We start from the raw sequence: 21,676 nt of genomic DNA, 5'->3' as shown, positions 1-21,676 counted from the left end.
CACTTGCCTGTGTATCTCCCTAAGAAAACCATATTATAGCAGGAATAAAAGCCATTCATCTGACCAAGACTCAGGGAAATGTTATGGGCATACTCTGCTATGAAAAATGTATCTGACTTACAGTTTTGCTCTGGTTCTGGAATGAAGAAATCATATTATTTTTACTGCCTGAAGCTACATGAGAGCATATTGTTCTAGCAGGGAAAACCCAGCCTGACCTATAATGCCAGACTGAAACTGATAACTTCACATGGAGCAAAACCAAAATTAATGGTCTCTTGAAATTTAAAAATAATAATTCCCTTAGCTGGGGACTTATCCAGGCAAGACAGCTCACGACACAGGGTATCAAACTGTTCTGTATCACACCACCTAACCTGATCAGGAATATGCAAGTATCTTGAAAATGAGAGAAGTCAACCTGAAAATTTTAGGTTTGAGCAGCATACAAGAAAGAGAGAAAAGCAAGGGAAGGGAAATAAAGGGTTTGTTACCAAAAAAGAGACAACCTTTGCATCAAAGTAGGGTGGCTCAGTAGTTCACATACCCAGCCAAGTAAGTAAGGGAGTAAGGGGAAGTAAAAGGATAAAGGACAGAAAAGTTCACATTCAGCACCTTGCTTAGCTGGGTGTCTGGTTGGAAATGTGTTCAAAATCTTCCTAGAAATTGTCATTGAATTAATCAGCATTTCTCACTAGAAGCAAAGCAGTCTTCTCTGTTTCTCTTCTCCTCCCATGGTGCCAGCTCTGAACACCACACAGGGATTGTGGAGGTTGGGCCCCTGTTCAGGTTCAGTCTACTGCTGCAACAGATTGAGCTCACCCTCACTTAGACTCTCTTCCTCCATGGCTCTGTGCACGGGACTGTCCCCTGACCAGCAGCACTGGCTCAGCACTGGAGCTTTTCCTGGCTCCTTGTGCACAGACACATCCTATGTGTCTTGTCTCTCCTGCCTTACAGAGTTCTGATGCTCTTACAGGTGGGATGATGAAAACAATCTGTGAAAGGTGCATGCATGTAAATGGAGACCTGCAGAAGGGGAAGATTTAATTATTTCAGTGTAAAGCAGAACAGCAAGGCCTAAGGAACATGTGACAGTGAGAGTCAGTCTCTCTGCTGCCCATCTGATCTGCTGTGCAGCATCCCAGCCCCCTGAGCCGGCCTGCCTGGGTTTCAGAATGCATTTTCCTCTTTTTCATTCCTCCAGCTGACAACAGTGTTTGTAGATGTCATGTTGCCCATGCATCTCTGTGTGTGTGTGAGCCTGTTATGTACCTGATTTAGGCAGATGTGTTTCTGTGTCACACTTGAGCACCTTATAATATCCGTTCCTCCATATATCCCCCTCATTCACTTCCATTTTTCCTTTCTAAGACTGGCTGTGCCTATTTCTTGTGGCATACTCTGAAGCAGGAAAATAGATTCCCTCCCTTACCTGAAAGAAAGTGTAAATAAATTAAATCCATTCCATAAGTTAATGTAATGCTTCTAAAATCCACTGTCTCGATGGACAAATTTAGTGCAACATACCAGCTTTGTATCCTAATGTTTCAGGAGCTCTGTGCCATAACTGCTGAGACAATACCAGGTCTGTGACTCATAACTTGCACAGAACAAGTTAATAGGGATTGATTGTTCATTTTTGCTTCCTGATGAAGGAAACTAGAGGCCAGCATAAGGTAGTGGAAGCCAAGTACCAAGAAAGCCATTGAGAAACATGTCTTCATGTAATCTAGAACTGGTGGAACTCCTCGCTGAAGCAGGTTCTGAATGTGAGTGGCTTACAGATGCTCATCTTCCCCTGAGTACTTCTTACTCACAGGGAGTAAGAAGTACTCCCTGCAGAGAAATTTTCATGGGACTACTAAACAGAGAAACTACAGCAGGTTCAGGAAATCTCAGTGGTGAGTGAGGCAGTGGTAGGAGAAGTGTTCTGTGTGCTTGGCCTGCTCTTGCACTCCTGGGTGTCTGTGGAGCTGCTGAGGGACACAGAGCAACAGTTCACAGAATATTCTGAGCTGAAAGGGACCCACAAGGATCATCAAGTGTGACTCTCAGATGGTTTTGGCCTTTGATCTGACCCAGAATAGTTGTCCATGTGTGCTTGTTACTGGTGTCACAAAAGCCATTACGCTCAGTGAGACCATGAAAGGGCCCCTTTGGGATGGAGTCTCACTGTCTGTGAGAGCAGCCAGCCTTGTCTCTTGTCCATGAATGGCTCCATCCAGGGCCCTTATACTCAGAATCTCTGCTTAGGTAATCCCTGGGCAGACTGCCCTTTGCTGGGATAAAAAGATCTCTCTCCATGGAGGACGATATCTGAGATTTGTTCCTTTGTTTCAGCCCAACACTCTTTCCATTAAATCATGATCTGTTTTTCTCTGATGCCTTTGCATGAAAGAGTAATAGTAGCAGCTGGTGAATAGGGGCATGCAAAAGCCATCTGTGATCATTCATAGGGTAGCAATTTTTATTTCCCTAATATTTTCTTGCTTCTCTGAGCTTTGGTTTTCAAGTGTGGGATGCTACACATTCGAATTTTTTCCCATTTTTTCCCCATGTACTGGGCAATCAGCAAGACTGAAATAACCTTTAAAGCTTCTTTGTAAAAGGTTTTCTTTTTCCTTATTATATTTATTGGCTTCATATCAGATTTTAGCTATTGACATCTCCAAGTTCAGAGCATCTCGCTTTTACTGCTAGAAGTGCCTGTCATCAGCATAAACAAGTGTTTAGAGACCATATCTAGCTTCAAAACAGGGCAGTGCAAATTCTTCCTAGAGCACTGATCTGTGAGTTCCAGGTATTTTATGGCTCATAAGAACTGCAGGCTGGCAAATTGCCACCAAAAAAAAACAGAAGTAAGAAACCTACAGTTTCCAAATGTGTGAAGAATTTTACCAAAATGGAAAATGGAATAAGGAGCAAATGAAGTGCTTTTCAGGGTAAACTCCCAGCTGCAGATTCAAAAAAAGGACTCTGCAAATGCCAGTTTGGAATTGGATTACATGTTAGCTTTTTCTGGGGTTCATTCAGCTCTGAAGTTTCCTGCAGTCTTCTGTGACCCTCTATGTCTTACATTCTTATAGTGTCTAGGGTAATGACTTCATTTTGCTGTCACAGTTCCACCTACAAAAAGTGCCCTGTAATGCCTGGTTGGATTGGCAGAACACTGTGTTTTTGCTAAACAGCTTTAGTATTATTACTGAGCAGCCTTCATTAAAATTAACTGGTAGTCCAGAAATAAAGCATGTAGAAAAAAGTCCAAGCTCTCCAGAGTCTTGATAGGAAAACAGAATTTCAAATAAGCACAGAAGCACTGGGGGATCTCAATCTGCATGGTAACTGCCTTGGACCAGAGGAGCTGGTGGCTCCCTTGACATCATCTCCCTTAGTGGAGGTGTTTCCTGGGGGCTGTGAGCTTCTGGCAGGAGCTGCTCAGTGCTTTCTGGGATCCAGCCCTGGATCTGGAGATCTCAGAGGAGCAGCTGTTTGGGCGAGATTTCCTGGGCTGGGATGGGTCTCAGAGCTATCAGAAGCGTCACAAACCAGGCAGCTTCCTTGTGACATCTGTGTAGGATAGAAATTAAAGAATAAAGAAAATTGGGAAAGAAAAATGTGCAGAGCACTAGTAGTTTTTAAAGGATTCAGAGCTTGTTTGGCCTTTTGAAGGGGGGTCTTATTTCAAGCAAAGCATTTGCCATCTGTTAGTGAGCTGAACTGGGTGTCACCTACGAAAGCCTTGGTCAAATCCAAAATGTGAGTGACTTCCAGCAATTCCTATAAAATAAGGAATTGCCTTATCATCAGAAGGATTGAGAGCTGACACTGCCACTATGTTTTAATTTATAAAATGAACAGGACACATTGAAAATGCAGCTACCTGACCCATCAGTGCTTCTCAGACAGTTAAAAGCCTTTGGGCCCTGGCTTTATTCACTTCTCATAACACCTGGATCCCACAATCACTGGATTATGGATTACTATCCATGAGGAGAAGCTGATTGGCAAGAATCTTAAGACTTCCAATTAGAATCAAAATTCTGCTTTAAAATGATGGAATACTTTATCACATAGAGTATTTACTAAAGCAGATGTTACAATAGGATGGAAATGAAAGAAGTATTAAAGTAAATATTCTAAAAGAGAAGCTGAAGACACATTAACACTGTCTTCCAAGTGATGCAGCATGAGCTCTGTCTCTGCCTTAGCAATTGGGGAAAAACAATCTGATCAGGTATTGGAAAGACACTACAAATAGAAATTAATTCCTGTGCAGTTCCTGGGACTAGCCCTGACAATATGGAGAATTCAAAGCATAATTGTGCATAAAAGTTTTGAGAAAGACAAATTAGAAGTTTTATTAATGTTAATTTGATTTTTTTTCCCATGGTCTCATATTTCAGAAAATTTTTCTTACCTGTCAAAACTAATTCTATGACAAAAAAATTACAGAATTACACAAAATTACTTTTTTTGGGAACCAAATGGGCTCCAGAGCCCAAGATATTCAGCTGTCAAAAAGCCTCTGTTACAATCCCTTTTTTGTGTGTAGGTCTGTCAGCTTGTATTCTAATCACACAACTAATGTGTGTAGACCTGTGACACAACTGGCTTTAAGTACCAAAGAGAGCTGTGCTGACTGCAAATGTCTTAAGAAAAAAGTCAGTGTCAACTTAGGGAGACATGATTACTCTTTAATTTGTTAAAATGAGGAATGAAACCGAAATACCAATTTCAGGAGGATCTTACACAATGTTTTCCTGCTCTGACATTATCCAAATACTACATTTTTGTTTCCAGATTTCTGGTTACTGTGTGGCCAGTCAGTTTGGATACACTTGAGGGGAAAATTCCAGGTGTTGGAGCGGGGAGTCAGAAACATTCTGGTCATATTTGAGATTTTCTTTGCTCTTTATGTATTCTTTCTAAGTTCTGCTAATGGTTGTGTGAATGCTCTGGGGTCTACCACTGTAGATCTGCATCACTCTGCATTACAGCAAAGGGTAGTGACTCTGAGGGGTCTGGACAGGAACCCCTAAAAGGCACAAGACAACAAAGTTCTCCAAGTTAGTAAAGAAAAAAAAATTATACAGACCATGACTGTGACTTCTAGTCATTGACTCAATCAGCAGCTGTAGGCACTTCTCAAACCTGCTAGGCATCTTCAGGGAGAAATGTATTGAAATTGTATTGTATATGAAATTCTTAACTTGCCAGACCAGGGAAAGCATTTCAAAGGCAGGTAAACTCCTGGCCTGACACCTCTGTTGTTCTAGATCTTGAATGTTCTCTTCTTCACCTCCATCCTTCTTCCCCTTTCTCTCAATCTTGTGCCTTTCTGAGAGAACTTCCCAATGACCTCTGCCAGCCCACCTTTAGCCTTGGGCATGGAGAGCATGTGACCCCTGCTTAGATGCTCTGACCAGTGTCACTGGAGCAAGCAGCTGCCCTCTCTGCTCCCTGCTTCCCATATCCATGCTCTTCTAGCATGAGTTCAGCTCACCCTAGCATATTCCTCCTCTAATGAAATTGCTTTTCTCAATATTTAAGGGGAGGAATGCTGAGAAATGATCTTCCCCTCTATCCTGCAGACTTTACAGCAGATAGGGAGTAGTTAGAGCTTCCTGGCAATTAGGGATTTTCAGCACATGTGTGCATTTTTCCAAGAAACCTATTTCTTGAAAACCCAAGTGTTCCTCAAGAGCCCAGGCAAGGGGAGATCTGAGACTGATCTGAGTGCTTTAACTGGTAGCCACCTGCTCAGCAGTGAGTGCTCCACAATGCCCAGGAGCACATTGATTTAGATTCCAAATGCAAGGGAATCCTGGCTGACAGCAGCAGATCTGGCTTTGCCAGCAGATTCCACATGGAAGGGTCCAGCTGGGCTGGGCCTTTCTGTTTTAAAGCTGACATGTGGAGCTCCTTCTGCTTGTTGCACCTGAGTAAGGAGCACCCAGAGTCTGTGGCAATGAGAGCTGTACTCAAAGTGGACAGTAATGTCTTAGGGCCAGATTCTGCCACCTTTTCCGGAAGTGCTGTATTGCCTGTGAATACTGACCTTGAAAGCAAGAACAGTAAGAGATTACATTTGAACGGGAGAGTTAGATTGAAACTTTGACATTATCCTTTGGGGTTTAAAAGATGATTTTGAGCTGTACAAGTAGCCTCACTCCATGTCCAATAGCACAGGGCTAGATTTCTTCCCTCTCTCCAGGTTTTTGATGTAGATATATGAGCTGGCTGAGCGTTTCCTGGCTGTTGCAGGCTAATTTGAAAAGCTAGCCAGGTGAAACACTGCATTCAAGGCTTATAGTTTGCTAATGTGATGGCAGAGTATTTCCCATATCTCATAAATACCTCCAGCCACGATAAAGGGGTGAGTGGAGGCAGCAGTACTGAAGCAGCCCCACTCTCAGTCACAGGGCCAGGTTTGCACTGGCATAGAGTTGGTGGCAGAATTTGGCCTGGGTTGTGTAAACACCAAGATGTGTGTATGTTTCCTGCTTCAGGTAATAATGTGCTAAGTTACTACTTTATGCACAGAGGTATGGAAACCTTTTTTTATGTTTTTCCCTCCCTCCCTCCTCTTTCCGCTCTATGATCCAGACACCACTAACTGTATGGAGTTGATGACTGGCAGACTTTCCAAATGTGGTAAGAACTTCCTTCCCTTGTGCCTTTCCACCTTCCCCAGCCCCTGCTGAGCAACATAACAATGCGCCGTGCTGTCCTGTTGCACCTCCTGCCCGTCCCTGTCCCTGTCCCTGCTCCCCCACGCTCTTTTCGAGACTCCCCACCCTGTAACAACCCTCTATGTCTTTCGCTCACCTGGAGGGCACAAGCACATATCCCTTGTTCTGTTCCTCCCCATCCATGCACAGATGCACAGGCTCCACCACAGCTTTCCCCTTCATGGCACAAACGTGTGGTGTTACACTTGAGATACCCTCTCTCTCACTGTAACCCAGGCCAGTGATTTTCTTTCCTGATTTTTGTTTCCTCTTTTCTTTACTTGCTGCTGTTGGTTCATGACTCTTCAGTCCCTTTTCTGCAGTGAAGCTGAATGCTGCCCTGCTAGCTGCTGTCTCCCTTGGTTTCCTGCTATTTGTTGAGACAGGAATGCTGTGTTATTTAACTCCATTTTGCATCCACCCCCTTCTTCCCCAGATGTCCTTGGGGTGTGACACTTCTAAATTCTCCCTAAGACACACAGCAAATTATGTCAGACACTTGGCTAAAGTAAACTGTCATAGCTCCCCTCTGGACTTGGGGAAGAATGTTGTGTGTCTAACTGAAGGAGTAGTGAACCTACTGAAGATTTGGAATTTTGCTAGGAATAATAAGAAAAAAAAGTTTTCTGCAAAACTTTCAGCTCAGCTTGCTTGGGCTTACGTGAATTTTAGTTAACTTGTCCCTAGCCTTCCCTTCCCTCCCTGCACACATGGACTGGTCGTCTTTCTTTCAGTACTTGTGCCTCTACTCACTGGTCCAAATACAACAGTGGAAATGCCTAAATACTAAGAGAGATGTTTTTGTCTTACTGTTCATGTCTTGTACAGAAAGATTCTGTATGAGAGAACTCTGTTCTCTTTAGATTTCCATCCTGGTATCTAGGTTGAGTTCAGATATCTCTGTGAAAGGGGTGACAAGATGGTAGGAAAGTGTTCACTGAGCTGGTGCTGCTCTCCAGCTGGACCTGCACCTGCCACGCTGTCTCTTCATTAACTGAAGAAAGTTGTTCTGGAGTTGTTCTGAAGTCTGTAACCATAAAGGGAAGTTGTCATGGTGGAGATAATATTAGGTTTATGCATGTGTGACTGAGGCAGAATTTGGCCTGTGTTTCAGGCAATCTCTTTCCCTTAAGTTGCAGCTTTGCTGGTGGGAGTTTTTCATTTGCTCAGATAGGAGTTCATTTGATTTCTTAGGTGACTTTTCTGATCTTATGAACACTCATTTCCAACCTTTAGCTTCCTGAAGTCATCAGACCGCAAATTCCTCTTCTTCCTCAAGACTTCATTTCTTGCCTGGAATCTGGCATTCACATCATACAAAATACAAAATGCTGATTCTGCTGATTGCTTGCAAGTTAATTGAGCTATGGAGATAACCAGGCAACACCCTGCATTCTCTAGATAGAGAGATCACTGCTCATGAACTCACAGTTCATGCAGGCCCTCCAGCTGTCACTGTGTCAGCAGCAATCCAACAAGGAACACAGAGGACAAGGTGAAGGCCAGCAGGGCAACTGTTTTGTGGCAGCTACAGCCCAGAGAGAGAGGAGATAGGATGGCCTATAGGAGTTTAATGGAGATGCTTCCTTTAAATCACATTCCTGTTGGTGAACTCACAAACAGTGTAAGCAGTGGTGACTGCACTGTGCTGAATTCCACCCTCCTGTGGGAGTGAGGAGCTGGAGCTTTCTTCTGCTGGAGCTCATGCATGATTTAGATAGGGGAGTGAAAGGGAACTATGTGAGCTTTTAGCCTATTTGCCTATTTTTGGCAAACCTTTCTCTGTGGTTCTGAAGATGAGAACCCTCCATGATGTTAACACAATGTTCATCTAGTAATAACAAATAGTGTAGAAAAACTGTATTCTCTGGGGATTTTGACCCCCTTGTTTCCTATTCTGACACTGAGCACAGGAGGTCATTCTTGCCAAAAGAGTTAACACTGTAGTAGGGAGAGCTGATCAAGTTCTTTAGCCTGGCTCAGCCATGTGAAAGCTCTGGTGGGAATGAGGAACCTGTTTTCACCCACTATAAACCACTGAATGCTGTAATCAACAGCAAGGAAAATTCGTTTAGTCCTTTAAATTTGATCTCATCTTCTGCTAGCAGTGGTCATCAGTCTGAGGAGAGATTATGCATAAAGTCACTGGCTTTGAGAAACAAGTTAATGTTGAACAATGAGGTTTGTCATAGGAGCTGTCAGTATCCAAATGACATAACTGCTGCTCTACCAACCCTACCTGTGCAAACCAGAAAACTGCTGCCAACCTGTAGTATTTCACAATAGAAGAAAAGAATGTGGCTTATAATAAATTGAAATGCATGCTGGGGTGAAATATTTCATTTTATGTTTTCACCCATCTCAGCAGGAGAATGGGCATTGCTGTTGCCAGGAAGACTAAACTGGTTTCCTTGAAGCCTGTTCATAAGATTAAATTTGCCTTGTAAAAATTAAAATATTTACATATAAAATGCAGCTGTAACCTGAAAAACATCTACAGGAGTGATACTTTAGCTGATCTATTCCTGTGTGTATTCTCAGCCAAATCAGTTTAGTGACAAATAAGCTTTACCACTTTATGTGCTGTCGTTAAGCCTTATAAAATCAGCACAGCTGTAAAAGGACAAGCTGGATTCTGTTTCTTTTGAAGCAGGATTGAGAGAACTGTTTATTACCATCTAATCTGGTATTTATGTCTATCTCACTGAAGAATAGGTTGTATAATTAAGGTTCTAATAGGTTCTGCAGAGCCTTTACATTAAAAATGAAAATCAAGATAATACATAAACTGAAAAGCCCTCCAGCTTCAACCACAAAGCTGGGAATTAGAAAGCAAGTATCATTTATTGTACACTGCACTCATTGGATCTGGAACCATTGATGCACACCACACGGAAGCCCATGATGCCATTTCAATAGTCCTTGGTCAGCAGAGAGTCTCTCTTCACAAATTTTAGTGACTTCAAGTCTTTCATGTAGTGAGCTGAGAATTTCTTTGGGTGATTGATTTCATGGTAGGGCTGTATATAGCCTTTGATAGCTCCCCTTCCCACCCATTCCCAGTTTTTTGGAGTCCTTGGCAAGTATGTTTTGCCAAGGTGCTGGAAGCTGACAGGAAGCTCTGAAAAGCCTGCCTTATCCTCCACTTTGGCTTCTGAGATTAACCCAGGAAGACTGTAAACTTCCCAGTCTTCACACTGCCACTATCTGAGGATGAATTTTACTTGTAAGTAAGGCAACCTTTGCTTCTTATTCTCCATCCCTGATGATTCTCAGTGAAGTCTTCAGTTACATCAGTGGCACTTCCATGGAAAGAGGGTGATGATAAGAGGGGGAGATGGTCAGTTTGGATAACTGCTGCAGCTCCAGTCAGATGATGCTGTCATGTTAGGCACTGCACAACCATACACTCCTGCAGAATCTTGGACCATAACCCTGTGCAGGCTGGAAAGGCAGCCTTGTATTTACTTTTAAACATTTATTTTGTATTGCTGTTTACAACTGAAAACCTGGATTCCTGGCATCAGAGTTAAACAAGAAGCTTTTTGGTTCCTTGTGGGTACCAGTGGCTATCACCAAAATTATCTGATCAAACCAGTAGCACAGCACATCCACTTGCCTTTAATATCTCATCAGTGCATCTCTCTCATCCCTTTTGCTTCCAGTGTTTAGGACTTGACATTTTTCCTATTCAGAGCTGTCTGATCTTGCTGGCCATGGCTACGTGTCCTTAGAGAACCACACTGCAGTAAAGGCTTCTCTTTGTAGCATCCAGCAATCACAGTTTGATTCATGCAGACACAAGCCCATGCCAGTAGTATTCTAATCTGCTTGAGAAGTTAGGAAGCATTTTGTAGTTTCAAACTGGTTGCATCATCTTTGGGTTGCAATTGCAGCCTGTATCTTTGTGAGTGCTCATTTAGAGTCTGTTTTTGTGTTAGTAACAGCAGCAAATACCTGGACTTGGTGTTCTTGGAAGTGATCCTGACCCATATTGGCATTAATTAGAGTAATCCCACTTCTAAAAGTAGCTGTTTGATGGAAGAGGGGGTTGATGATTTGCAGCCAAAAAGTTGCAACTGTTGGCAGAAATATTGGTGTCAAAACCTGCAGAAAAAAGCACACACTGCCCTCCCAGCTGAAAGGCTCTGTTAGCACTGCCACACCATGAGGTGGTCAGAACAAGGGTGTTTTATTAACATTCCTGGAAAATCTGCTGGCTGCTGGTTTTGCTGAGCATGGCTCAGGTTGCTCTCCAGCTCAAATTGTGGCCAGCTGAGAGATCAAAGGAAGAAGACCTCCTGAGAGATCACATACTCATTCAAAATGGGTGGATCACAACAAGTAAGATAAGTCAGTGGTTCTAAAGAGTTCAAGCCGGGTTTGCCAGTTATCCCTGCCCATTCTGCCAGTGTCCTTTGCTGTCCAAAGGAATGGCTGACTCCCTACATACTGTAGTTGTATGTCTTCAGTCTAGTGCTGTGTTGGGGAGACATTTATTTTCCAATTCATGCCTCATGTTTTTGCACTGTAGAAGAAGGTAGCCACAAAAAAGGCAACTTGGCACTAAAAGTTTATCCAGATGTATTGAACTGTTTGATTCATGTCAGATCCTATTTTGACAGCTGTGGTTAGATTTTTACCATGCAGTACAAGATCTTTTTCTCTGTAATAATATCTAATACAGAAAACACAGATATCTCACTCTTAGTTAAGATCACAGTGTTTATTTATGATAGCCAGTGTTCCAGGAAGCTACATGGAAATGCTTGCTGGACTAAGCTAAGTTTGAGATGCCTTACCAGAAGATTAAATCATCTTTTGAAGTGATTTATTCAGTGGAAATGAGGAAGCAACATTTCACCAGCATGCATAGGTCATCTATCTCCTTAGGAACAGGTTGAAGAATTTGAAACCCTTAACATAATATGTGAACATCCATCTGGCAGGAAAGATCAAAATTGTATTATTAAGTGCCAATACATTTCTGACATTTTATAGCAGAAAAGATAGGAATAAAGCTGCAGAAATCTCTAAGAGAATGGGTAGCAACAATACTATCATTTGCTGTGGCTTTATGGGTGTGGATCATCAGTTTCCCCTCTCAGCACACACTTGTGCAGGTAGATCTGTGTAAAAAGACTGGTAGATACAAAAAATTGGTGGGCTAAGACCTTTACCAGACAATTTGCCAGAAGAGCGTGATTCCATAACAGAATCTGGCATCTCTTCATCCCACCACTATCCTTGCCTGCTCTTTCAGTGCCACCAGCTGTCCAAATGAATGTATGATTCCCTCCCCTCCATCATCATGTCTTCTTTTTTGAATGTTACGTGGTGGTGCTGGATTGGCCAGAGCTTTTCATCAGTAACAGACAGTTTGGTTTCTGATTCCTTGCTCATGCCTTAGCTCTGCAGGAGGCAGCAGCAAGGAAATGGGCCTCATCCCTTCGGGGCTTTGCTGCCTCTATTCACCATTCCCTAATTCATTATTCCAGAGCTACCTGTCTCAGTAACACTTTGAGGAGAGGCTGAACTAGATCTCAGCTCCTCTGTGTATTTATGAGAGTGAGAGAAAAAATGTGCAAGACAGAGAATGGCCATCTGGATGCTAGACACAAATATTGGGCCACCCTCCTGCCGAGGAGAATGGGATGTTTTAGGGGAGTAAGAACAAGAATGGGTTATAGAACATTTAAATGTCAGGTTGGTTGTTCAGGTCTGCCCAGAGGAGTAGCAGTTGGAAGTTCCCACCTGCTGGTGGCATGGATGCCTGTGCCAGTGCTGTGTGATAACTTGAGTAGTTCCCCAGTTCTGCAGTAGTTCTGCAGTTTGTTTCTGCAGACATCATTTTCAGTTGGCATTTTTTCTGGCAGAGTCTAAGAACTCTGGAAAGTAAGTCACCTTTTCCAGCTGCAGTTCAGGTTTCATGCCAAGAAACTGGAGTTGTTCCCTGGACTTTCTGTCAGTAGTTAGTGAGCTGAGTGAGGTATCTGCCTGATTTAGATTTGTACAGGCTGGGGCCTTTTCAGTCTGGGGAGAGTCTCCTACATGGTCTGCAACTAAATGAAGAGGAATGGGCCACTTTATTATTCTATCATCCCTTTCACTGCACATACTCTTGGAGTGAGTTCTATATTTTAAGTCATTTGTTTCTGAAGGCAAACAGACCAAAAAATGCCTTGTCTTAACGAAGTGGGCTAGAACTCTATAAAAGTATCAAAATGGATTTGAAAGGAAATGGATTATCACCCATTAAGGAGTGTTTTAATGCGTTACGTGAAAGAAGTTGGATTTTTGGTACATGGTTCACTGAAACCACAGCTGCTATCAAAACAGAGCACCTAGGGATGAAAAAGACAAGGGCCAAAGAGTAAGGAATGAGTATAGGAGGAAAACCTCAGGAGCAGAGGCAGGCAAAAGACAGTCAGGAATGATGTGAAAGCAACAGGGAAAGAAGTAAGAGAAATCAGGTTGAGAAAAGGTCTCTCTTCCCACTGGTGACCCATGTTTTCCTGTTCACTTTCTCCCAAAGCCCAAAATATACATGCAGAAACCCAAAACATCTCAGGCTATACAGAAAGAAAAGACAGAGTATAATCCCACAGATGGCATATTTGTTTTGTGCAACTTTTGTGTTCAGCACCACAAGCATTAGTGCATTAACAGTACATAGACTTCAGAGAGATGGTTTCACAGGAGAAGGAAGTGCCTCAGGGTTTGCTTCTATGAAGTCAATGGGAATGTTGCTATTTGCTGCAGTGAAAAGAGAGGCAAGTCCTTATCTGACTGTCTTAAAAATGTTACAAAACAGCAGACTTAATCAGTAACTGAAGCCTCCAGCCTTGTCTGAAGCTGCTTGTTCACCACCTCTTGTTATGTTCTGTGGAGAGCTGTGAGGTCTTTACAAAGTGAGAGCAGGGTTTTTGCAAGGTGCATCCTTTCCTGGTGTCACTTGTGATGCCTGGAGTGATTTCCCTTATTTTCTTCCTCCTCTCTTACCTAGGTGCTCCATTTTCACTTGGCTTCTCAAAGTGGTGACACCACTGGGCCTAGGTCAGTGTCAGACAGGCTTCCTAAGAACAGCAGATGAAATTGTGAGGACTGTGAGGCTTGGTGCAAACTGCCTGCCCAACTTCCTTCTATGTTGTTGTGTCTATCTGTAGCCCTGTTTCTTCCTTTTAGTGCTTGTATTCAAATCCATTCACAGTTTTGACTTCTTTCATGATATTTAGCTGTGATAGTGCCACACACAGGTGCCCCAAAGCAGTTCCTTCTCCATAAATATATTTCTCTCAGCACCCCTTCAATACATGACCCTTTCATAAGCTTCAGTGCTTGTTTTCAAACCCATTCCCTTTCCCTGTCTTGCAGCAAACAGCTCCTTGGTCTAACTCAGAACTGCACATATCCATCTCCTCCTAACAGACATAAACCTAATGCTCTGAGCCTCCCCTCCTGCCTTTGATCCTTCTCTCGGTTTCTCACCCTTTCTACCCTTTACACTTTCTTTGCTCTGTGCTGATGAACATTTGCTCTCAAGGGGAAAGAAGACCTTAGTCTGTGCATGAAACACCAGGGATGTTCTGAAGAATCACTGAGCCAAACCTTCATCCCTGTCCAGAGGAAATGGGATGTCATCTCACTTTGTGAAATGAGAAAGGCAGCCTTTTTGAGGCCCCCTGATGGACTTACAGGTGTAAGAGCCTATGACACATCTTGCACTGAACTCTAGGCATGGAAGATTGCTGAAAAACCTATTCTAATCCATCATCGCCTGCATTTTCAAGTCTTGTTTTACTGGATTTATAACCTCAAAGGGAACTGAGAACTAACAGGAACAACACCCTGCACCATTTTCATGCTTCCAGCACAGCTGACCCATTCTTGGGTATCTCCAGAGTAAAAGTGTGAGGACTCCTTGTCTATCCAAAGAGCAGTATGAACACCAGCCCAGCATCAGTTTTTCCTTGACTGCCAGGGCAGGAGGGCATTATTACCTACTATTTAATTTCAAATACAAAAGGCAAAGGAAGGAAAGGGTTAGTGAAATGGCCTATTTTAGTTTTCAGTAGCTCTCTAAACATCCCTAAGGATTTTCTTACCTCCCATTAAAATTTTAACTAAAAACCGATGATTGTAAGGAATCCAGCAGTGATACAGGCAAAGAAAAAGTAGACTTTTAAATACTTTTGCTGCAATAAATCTCCAGGCACTTGAAAGCTGGTAGGGCATGGGGTGGAGAAAGGGTGGATGAAACATGGGCTGCATAATTTAGTAGGATGACTAAAAAGTCCTGTATCAGGACTCAGCAAATACAAGGTGTATGATTTCTAAAGTGTTTTATTGCTCCATTCTTGCAAGTTGTACTTTTGTCACTGTTCCTGTCTATATGAAAACAAAAAACTTTCCCAGTTCCTGCAGAGCCCTGCTTACTCTGCCCTCATCTTTCCCTCTAAGCTTGTTAAATAAACTGCTCAGCTGAATAACTAGAGATATTCCCCTACTCTTTTCTCCCAACCCAGCAGTCTTTTCCTCTCCAGCATTTTTTTCAGTGCTCTTTTTCATTCTCTCTGCTGACTCCATTTGCTTATGAAGATGAGGGGTCCAAAGCCACCTGAGAACCAGATCTGCCCACATTCCTGCATTCAAGGCTGAGTGTTTGCTTTCTTTTTTCTCTTTTCATTGAAAAATGGTATCCACTTAAAAGAAGTATAAATGAATCTGAGTAGATAAAAATGAGTCTGCGCAACGTGTGTGCCCACAAACCTAAAACAGTTTTAGGGAGGCTCAGGGAAATCTCTGATGTAGAAGTCATAGATGTGCAACAGACACCCCCTTTCCCAAGCATTTGCACACATGTGGAAGGGATCAGGTGGAGGTCATGGAGGTCTGAGCCCAAAGTGACTGAGTTTAGTGAAAGCCTTTCTCTTCTCAGTTGGAAATTCAGATATGTGCTTTGCCTGGTTGGGGGTTGTTTGTGCCCATCGCTAAGGCTTCAGTCAGTTGGGTGAAAGATGCCCTTCCAGAAACTCACAGCCTGTTGCTTTTAGCTTTAGTGTAACTGAGTGACAGAACCAGGGCAAGCAGAACATTGGCCACAAAGCAGCAGGCACAGGAAGTCAAGGAATGAATTAGATTAAGGTTCTTCACTCTATTTACCAGCCATTTGATTTTTCTGAATGCCCATTAACAAGCAGGGGAAAGCAGCCACTACCTAGTTAGCATAGGGCAGGCAAAGAAGAGTAACAGACTGAGTTTTGCAAAGCACAAATACTATGCATTTCCTCTTTCTCTGTGTAAGACAATGATGTCTGTCTTGCATTTTCCGTTAGAGAATAAGAAAGTACTCAACAAGCTCTTCAGTCAAATTGCTGTGTGCAGAAGGTGCTTGCCTGCTATAGTTACTGGGTTGCTTATGTTTGGAATTAAAGTGAAGTACATTATGACCAAGCCACCAGTATCCACCAGTCTCTGCTATGAGGAAGCCCTTTGCTCCTGACAGAATGTTCCCATCCTGGGGATGAAAGGTTCCACTCTTCACAGCATTCTACCACATTGGAAGGCAGATACAAGGGGCCCATTTCCTTCCAGGAGCTGGAGATAGAAATTATTTGAATGTGATAGAATGGTAGAGCCAACAGTCCCAATATCGAGAAAACCATCATGGGGTTTTAATGATCATGAACAGGCATCACCTCCATTGTGTACATCGGATAAAAAACACCTTCAATATCCATGTTCAAAGAGTGACCCCCTCCTATGTTTGGTAAAGATTAATCCCCCAATCCAAGAAAATGAAAGGGGACTAGAAATTCCTGAGCCTTTCCTCAAGTATGACCTTCTGCACACCCTCTAAGACAGAAGCAGATTAAGAGCATATAACCATGCTTCCTGGAGGCCCACATGGTGCAGAAGGCTGTACTCATGTGCCCAGTCCTTGTTAGCATTGCAGCCTGATCTAGGGGCTGGCTGAAGGAGATGCCTGTTCCAGCAGAACACAGCTCTGCCTCCCTCTGTGGCTGCTAACTGCACTGGAATGCATGCCGGTGCCATGGAGGCTGTGCTGTGGAGAGAGCATAAATTCAGGACAGTGAGGTGGTAGGTCTTGACCCTGGCAGAAGCGTGCAGATGTGTAACAGCCTGCTTCCACATTCAGCATCTTCATTTCCAGATACCTGTTTAGGGAGGATCTGAAGGTGCTTAGAAGCCTGCGAGTGCAAACCACAGACCACACACGCAGATGGCAACGCTCAGCCATAGCTCATTTTCCAAATGATGCTTCCCTGGGACCACTCAGGGCTTCAGGCTTGGTCATGACAGGGCAGCAAGGAGAAACTCAGAAAGAAATGAAATGCAAGCAAGGAAAGCCTGATGCCTGTTGTAGACAGAGAGCTTAGCAAGGCTACAAATAAAGCATCAATGGGCAGCCACATGGAAATACCCCGTGTTTGTAACAGCAGGAGTAGGATGGGATTTGCCTGTGTCCAGCATTACAGTCACTGACATTTCCATGTGGAGTGGCCAAGTGAATCCTAGTAATGGACTGACCTATTTCAGTCACGTGGTACTGTGTCCTCCTGCCAGGTGAGACAGCAATGCTTCCCCACTCAGGAAAAAACTAGGAGCTTCCCCCTAGGTGCTTTATGCTCCCAGGTTCTTTATTTCTGTAGGTGTCCCATCCTAAACACTCTTCCTCTTCCTGCTCATTGTCTTCATCCCCCACACACCCCCACGCACGTGGCTCTGGATCTCCTCATCATGTTCTTCTCGTTAAAAACCCCATTGTTCATTTGTTTGTTTGTTCTCTCTCTTTCTCTTCTCTTTTTCTCTCTCTTTCCCTCTTGTTTTTTTTTTTTCCTTCTTTCTTTCTTTCTTTCTTTTTTTGTCTCCTCTGTTTTGTGTACCCAGGCAGCCCATTGAGTAACTTCTTTGACGTAATTAAACAACTTTTTTCAGACGAGAAGAACGGGCAGGTGAGCCATCCCCCCGGCACGCCAACCAAGCATAGCGCAAACAGCAAGCGGAGCGATTCCGGTTCTAATGACTATGGGTCTAGAGGAGACAATAAGTACCCTGCTGGCAAAGACAAGGCAAAGATGGTCTCATCAGTCGGCCTACAAGACCAACCTTAAATAAACACATAAAAATTAAATAACTTAGAGAAAAAAAAAAAAAAAGGAAACAGAACAAAACAAAAAGGAAAAAAAGCAAGAAAGAATGAAAGAATATTCCTTAGCAAGCTAGCCTCTAAACTAGAAGGATGTATATACCTTGCCACAACAGTACAAAACTGTCTATAGACAAATTTTGTATGAAGGAATGACTGTATATATATACATATATATATTTATATATGATATATAATATATATCTCAGAAACAAACACAAAAACAAACGAATGAAAGAATGAAAAGAAAAGAAAGAAAAGAAAAGGTAGCACAGATGACAAACCCAGTTCACCAGATCTTGGGTTGTGGTTTTTTTCAATTGGTTTTTTTTCCTCCCTTTTTTTGAATGTTTTGCTTTTTTTCTCCTTCCTGAATTTTTGGTTTTTTCTTTTTTGATTTTTTTTTGGGTTTGTTTTGTTTTCTTTTGTTTTGTTTCTTGTTCTGTTCATGCTCTCTCTGTGTTTCTGACGACACCACTTGTTTCCGCTCTGCTACCAGGAATTATCCCGAAAAGTTAACATGTCAGCCACGGCTTCACCTTCTGTGCTCTGCGGACACTTGTTGACGGAAGGCAACCGATGTAGACTGTCCAAGGACCAGTCCTGTTTGAGGTTCCCAGCCTCCCCTCTCCCTTCAGGAAGTGGGCTTCTTCCCCACTTCTCCCCAGTCACCTCCCCAGTGCACGCCTGGTTTTTTTTCTCCCCTCTCTTTTTCTTTTTTGGTGCTCCACAAGAGAGATCTGCTCAGTTATGGGATTGCAGAGTCTGGGCTCAAAGGAGGTTGCAGATTGTTGGAGTGAATTATTTACCCTTGGCAACTTCTGTCCGCGCAGGTGATCGCAGCCCGGAGAGGGAGGGTGTGGGGAAGGAGACGGGTGTAGCGGGAGCGCAGTGTTCCATGAATCCAGAGCGCGTTCTCATCAGAAACCAGCCAGGAGCAACTCAAAACTAAGCGTTGAACCAAGACAATATTGGGGAGCTTCATCACGGGATTTTCTTATCTTTTTTTTTTTTTCTCCCCACCACCTTTTCCTTTTCTTTTGCCCCCTTTTGTTATATATACATGTATATATGTGTGTATATTTATGTATAAATATACATACATACATATATATATACACACACACACAACTAATTGGTTTTTTTATACTGTATCATTTTGCTTTTTAACCTGCTGGAAGGGGAAAGGAGTAAACATAGGAGGGAGAGGGGGTTCAATGAATAAACACATACAAACAAAACATTAAAACTTAGGGAAAAGGCAACTTCTGGTAGCAAAGAAGAGGGACAAGACTCTGCCAAGGACTGTCTCTCCCATCACCAGGCACAGTTGCCGCTGCTGCTACTGCTGCTCCTCCTTCGACACCTTCCTCCCCACCTGTCAACTCCCTGCCACTGTGCCACCGCGCTGGGACCTTCTTCAACCAGCTGGATCCTCCACCACACCCTGCATTTAGAGGCAATTGTTGTGTTGCTAGTGCTGCATTGATATCAGTATTATTATTTCTTTAAGTTATCAGTTTCATTTGTTGGCTTGGGTGGTTTTTTTCTTAAAAAAAAAAGGAAAAAAGAAAAAAAAAAAGAAAAAAAAAAGAAGATGAAGAGGAGGAAGAAAAGAGACTTATATTGGGTTTTATTTCCTCTGTGTGTATGTGTGTGTGTGTGCAAAATCACTGGCACTTGGTTCATCAGAGCAAGACAAGGTGGAGTCAGGGCAATGGGAGACTTAATCACGAAGCTACTGTAAACTTTAAAATTTACTGCAAGATATTTTTATAAAGTTTTTGTTTTGTTTTGTTTTGTTTTTTCTTTTGAAAGGGAGGAGGGTGGGATTGGGTGGATGGGGACCTTTTTTTTGTGTTTCAGTTATTAGGTCTTGGTTATTTATATATACATATATATATATTTAAAAAAATAAGCTGTTAGATATATCTTCTGTTTAATAACTGTGTAGAGGCAACATTGATTCTTATTTATTTTGCAGAGGAGGGGGAAAAAAGACACAGAAACCTTGTAAGTGTTCATTTTGTGACTTTGAGAAAGAAGAATTGCCACCTTTTTTCCTCCTCCTCAAGAGTTATGTGACCAAGTGTAACTTATTCTGGCCCAAGCTCAAAGGTTAAACAAACAAAACAAATGTGGTTTTACACGTGGAAGACAAAACACAGTGAGAAGTATTTCTTGACTGAGATTTTAAGAATGTAGGCTTAGCATTAGTGTTCAGCTCTTTTATGACCTTCGATTGCTGCTCGTTGGGTTCCTATGGGTGTATGTTGTATCGCAAGATTTTTTTTTAATGATAATGTTGGATGAGTTCTTTTTTGTTGTTGTTGTCGTTGTTGGTTTTTTTAATCATTTTTCCCCTTCTTGGACCAGTTTTACTTGTACATAGGTTTGAAGATTAAAAAGAATTTTTAAAGACACAACTGGGGCAAAGACCTTTGACTTCTGCCCTGTTTCCCCATTCCCCCAAATGGGAGGGATTTATTTTAATTTTTTTGCTTTATTTATTTATTTATTTATTTTCCCTACTCTTAAACTTTTCTCTCTCGTATTGCTGTGTGCATGTCAGACACCAGGGGGTGATGGCTGGGGAGGGGGGGAGGCAAGGGTGCAGGAGAGGGGGGCAGTTTTAATTGCATGACATTGCTGTAAATTAGTCTCTTTTGCTTTCGTTGTCTTTCCTGCCTCTGCCCTCTCTCTACTTCTCCTCCGAGCTCCCCTCCCATCACCCCCGTCCTTCTTTTCCCTCTTTTCTCTTCCCTTGTGTATAGATTTTGATGCTTCTGTTACATTGTACCTCTACAAAAGGCTGGGATTTCAATACAAGATAATAATAATAATTTAAAAATACCTATATCAGCAAAACCCATGTGGTACAAGCAGGAAGGGGATTACTCACACAAGATATAAGAATAAATGAAAGCAATACCTCTTGTTATCCTTCCTATTTTGTACTTCGAAGACACACACTCGCGCACACACACATATACAGACACAAACTGACATTATTTAATGGTTTGAAATGGACAAAAAAATCTGATGTATCCCTTGTTAAATAACTGTGAGCAACTTTAGTTCAAAAACCAATAAATTCATTCAGTAAAGATACCAGCTCTTGAGTGTCCTGTTTATGTCCATGAAAACCAGCTCCCGGCCAGTGCCAGAGCCAGTGAGTGCCGTGGCATGGCCTCTGCACTGCAGGAGCTGAAGATGGCAGCTGAAGGAAGGCAACGTCCTCCTGGCGTGGAACTAACACCAGGGCCCGAGGAGGAGCAAGGACAGCCCAACCCTCTAGGCCTGGCTTTCTGCAGTAATGTGTTCCAAAAGCTTAATCCAGATTTCAGGGCAATTGCAACCCCACCGAGGTCTGGCCTGAATGGAAACCATGGTACCAAAAACTGTGGCTGCTGGTGATTGTTCTCCTCTCTAACCTGAGCTGCTTCCAGATTTAGCTGTAGGAAGGATTGCTGCACCTCCCTGCCTGAAACGCTCAGTCACACACATTTGAAAAATCTACTCAGGTACGTCCCTGGCACGTGGGGTCTGGGGTTTGTCACTTTGGCTGTTGGGCAGCCCGTGTGGCTGCTGGCTTGTCACTTCTTGCCCTCCGTGCCTTTTCCCTGGATTTATCACTGCACCCAGCAATTCCCCTCCTGGCTCTGCCCTGCCTGGTGCTTCCCACGGGGCTGGGGCAGCGTGGCAGGCCCAGGCTCACAGCAGGGCCGCAGCACTGGCCCTGGGCACACCCTGGCCTGGTGCTCACCACAGC

The 21,676-nt window shown here is 43.0% G+C and overlaps 1 protein-coding gene across 10 annotated transcripts in view; it reads left to right on the top strand.

The window, feature by feature from the left end:
- Positions 1-21,015, top strand: part of BRSK2 (BR serine/threonine kinase 2) — a 306,978-nt gene extending 285,963 nt beyond the window's left edge. For 3 of the 10 annotated variants that reach the window (XM_054276320.1, XM_054276318.1, XM_054276317.1), the window contains 3 exons: positions 6,610-6,657; positions 17,646-17,710; positions 18,404-21,015. In XM_054276320.1, coding sequence (XP_054132295.1) covers positions 6,610-6,657; positions 17,646-17,710; positions 18,404-18,856 — 566 coding nt within the window. In that variant the 3' untranslated portion in view covers positions 18,857-21,015. Of the gene's footprint in view, positions 1-6,609; positions 6,658-14,277; positions 15,907-17,645 lie in introns of those variants that run through there. The other 7 variants (XM_054276319.1, XM_054276321.1, XM_054276323.1 and 4 more) reach the window with 7 other exon arrangements.
- Positions 21,016-21,676: the final 661 nt, after the last annotated feature.

This window comes from Melozone crissalis, unplaced genomic scaffold (genome assembly GCF_028551555.1).
Source record: "Melozone crissalis strain CALT ecotype California unplaced genomic scaffold, PUWL_Pcris_2 ptg000018l_1, whole genome shotgun sequence".
Classification (NCBI taxonomy): Eukaryota; Metazoa; Chordata; class Aves; order Passeriformes; family Passerellidae; genus Melozone; species Melozone crissalis.
This window is presented reverse-complemented; position numbering and strand designations above follow the sequence as displayed.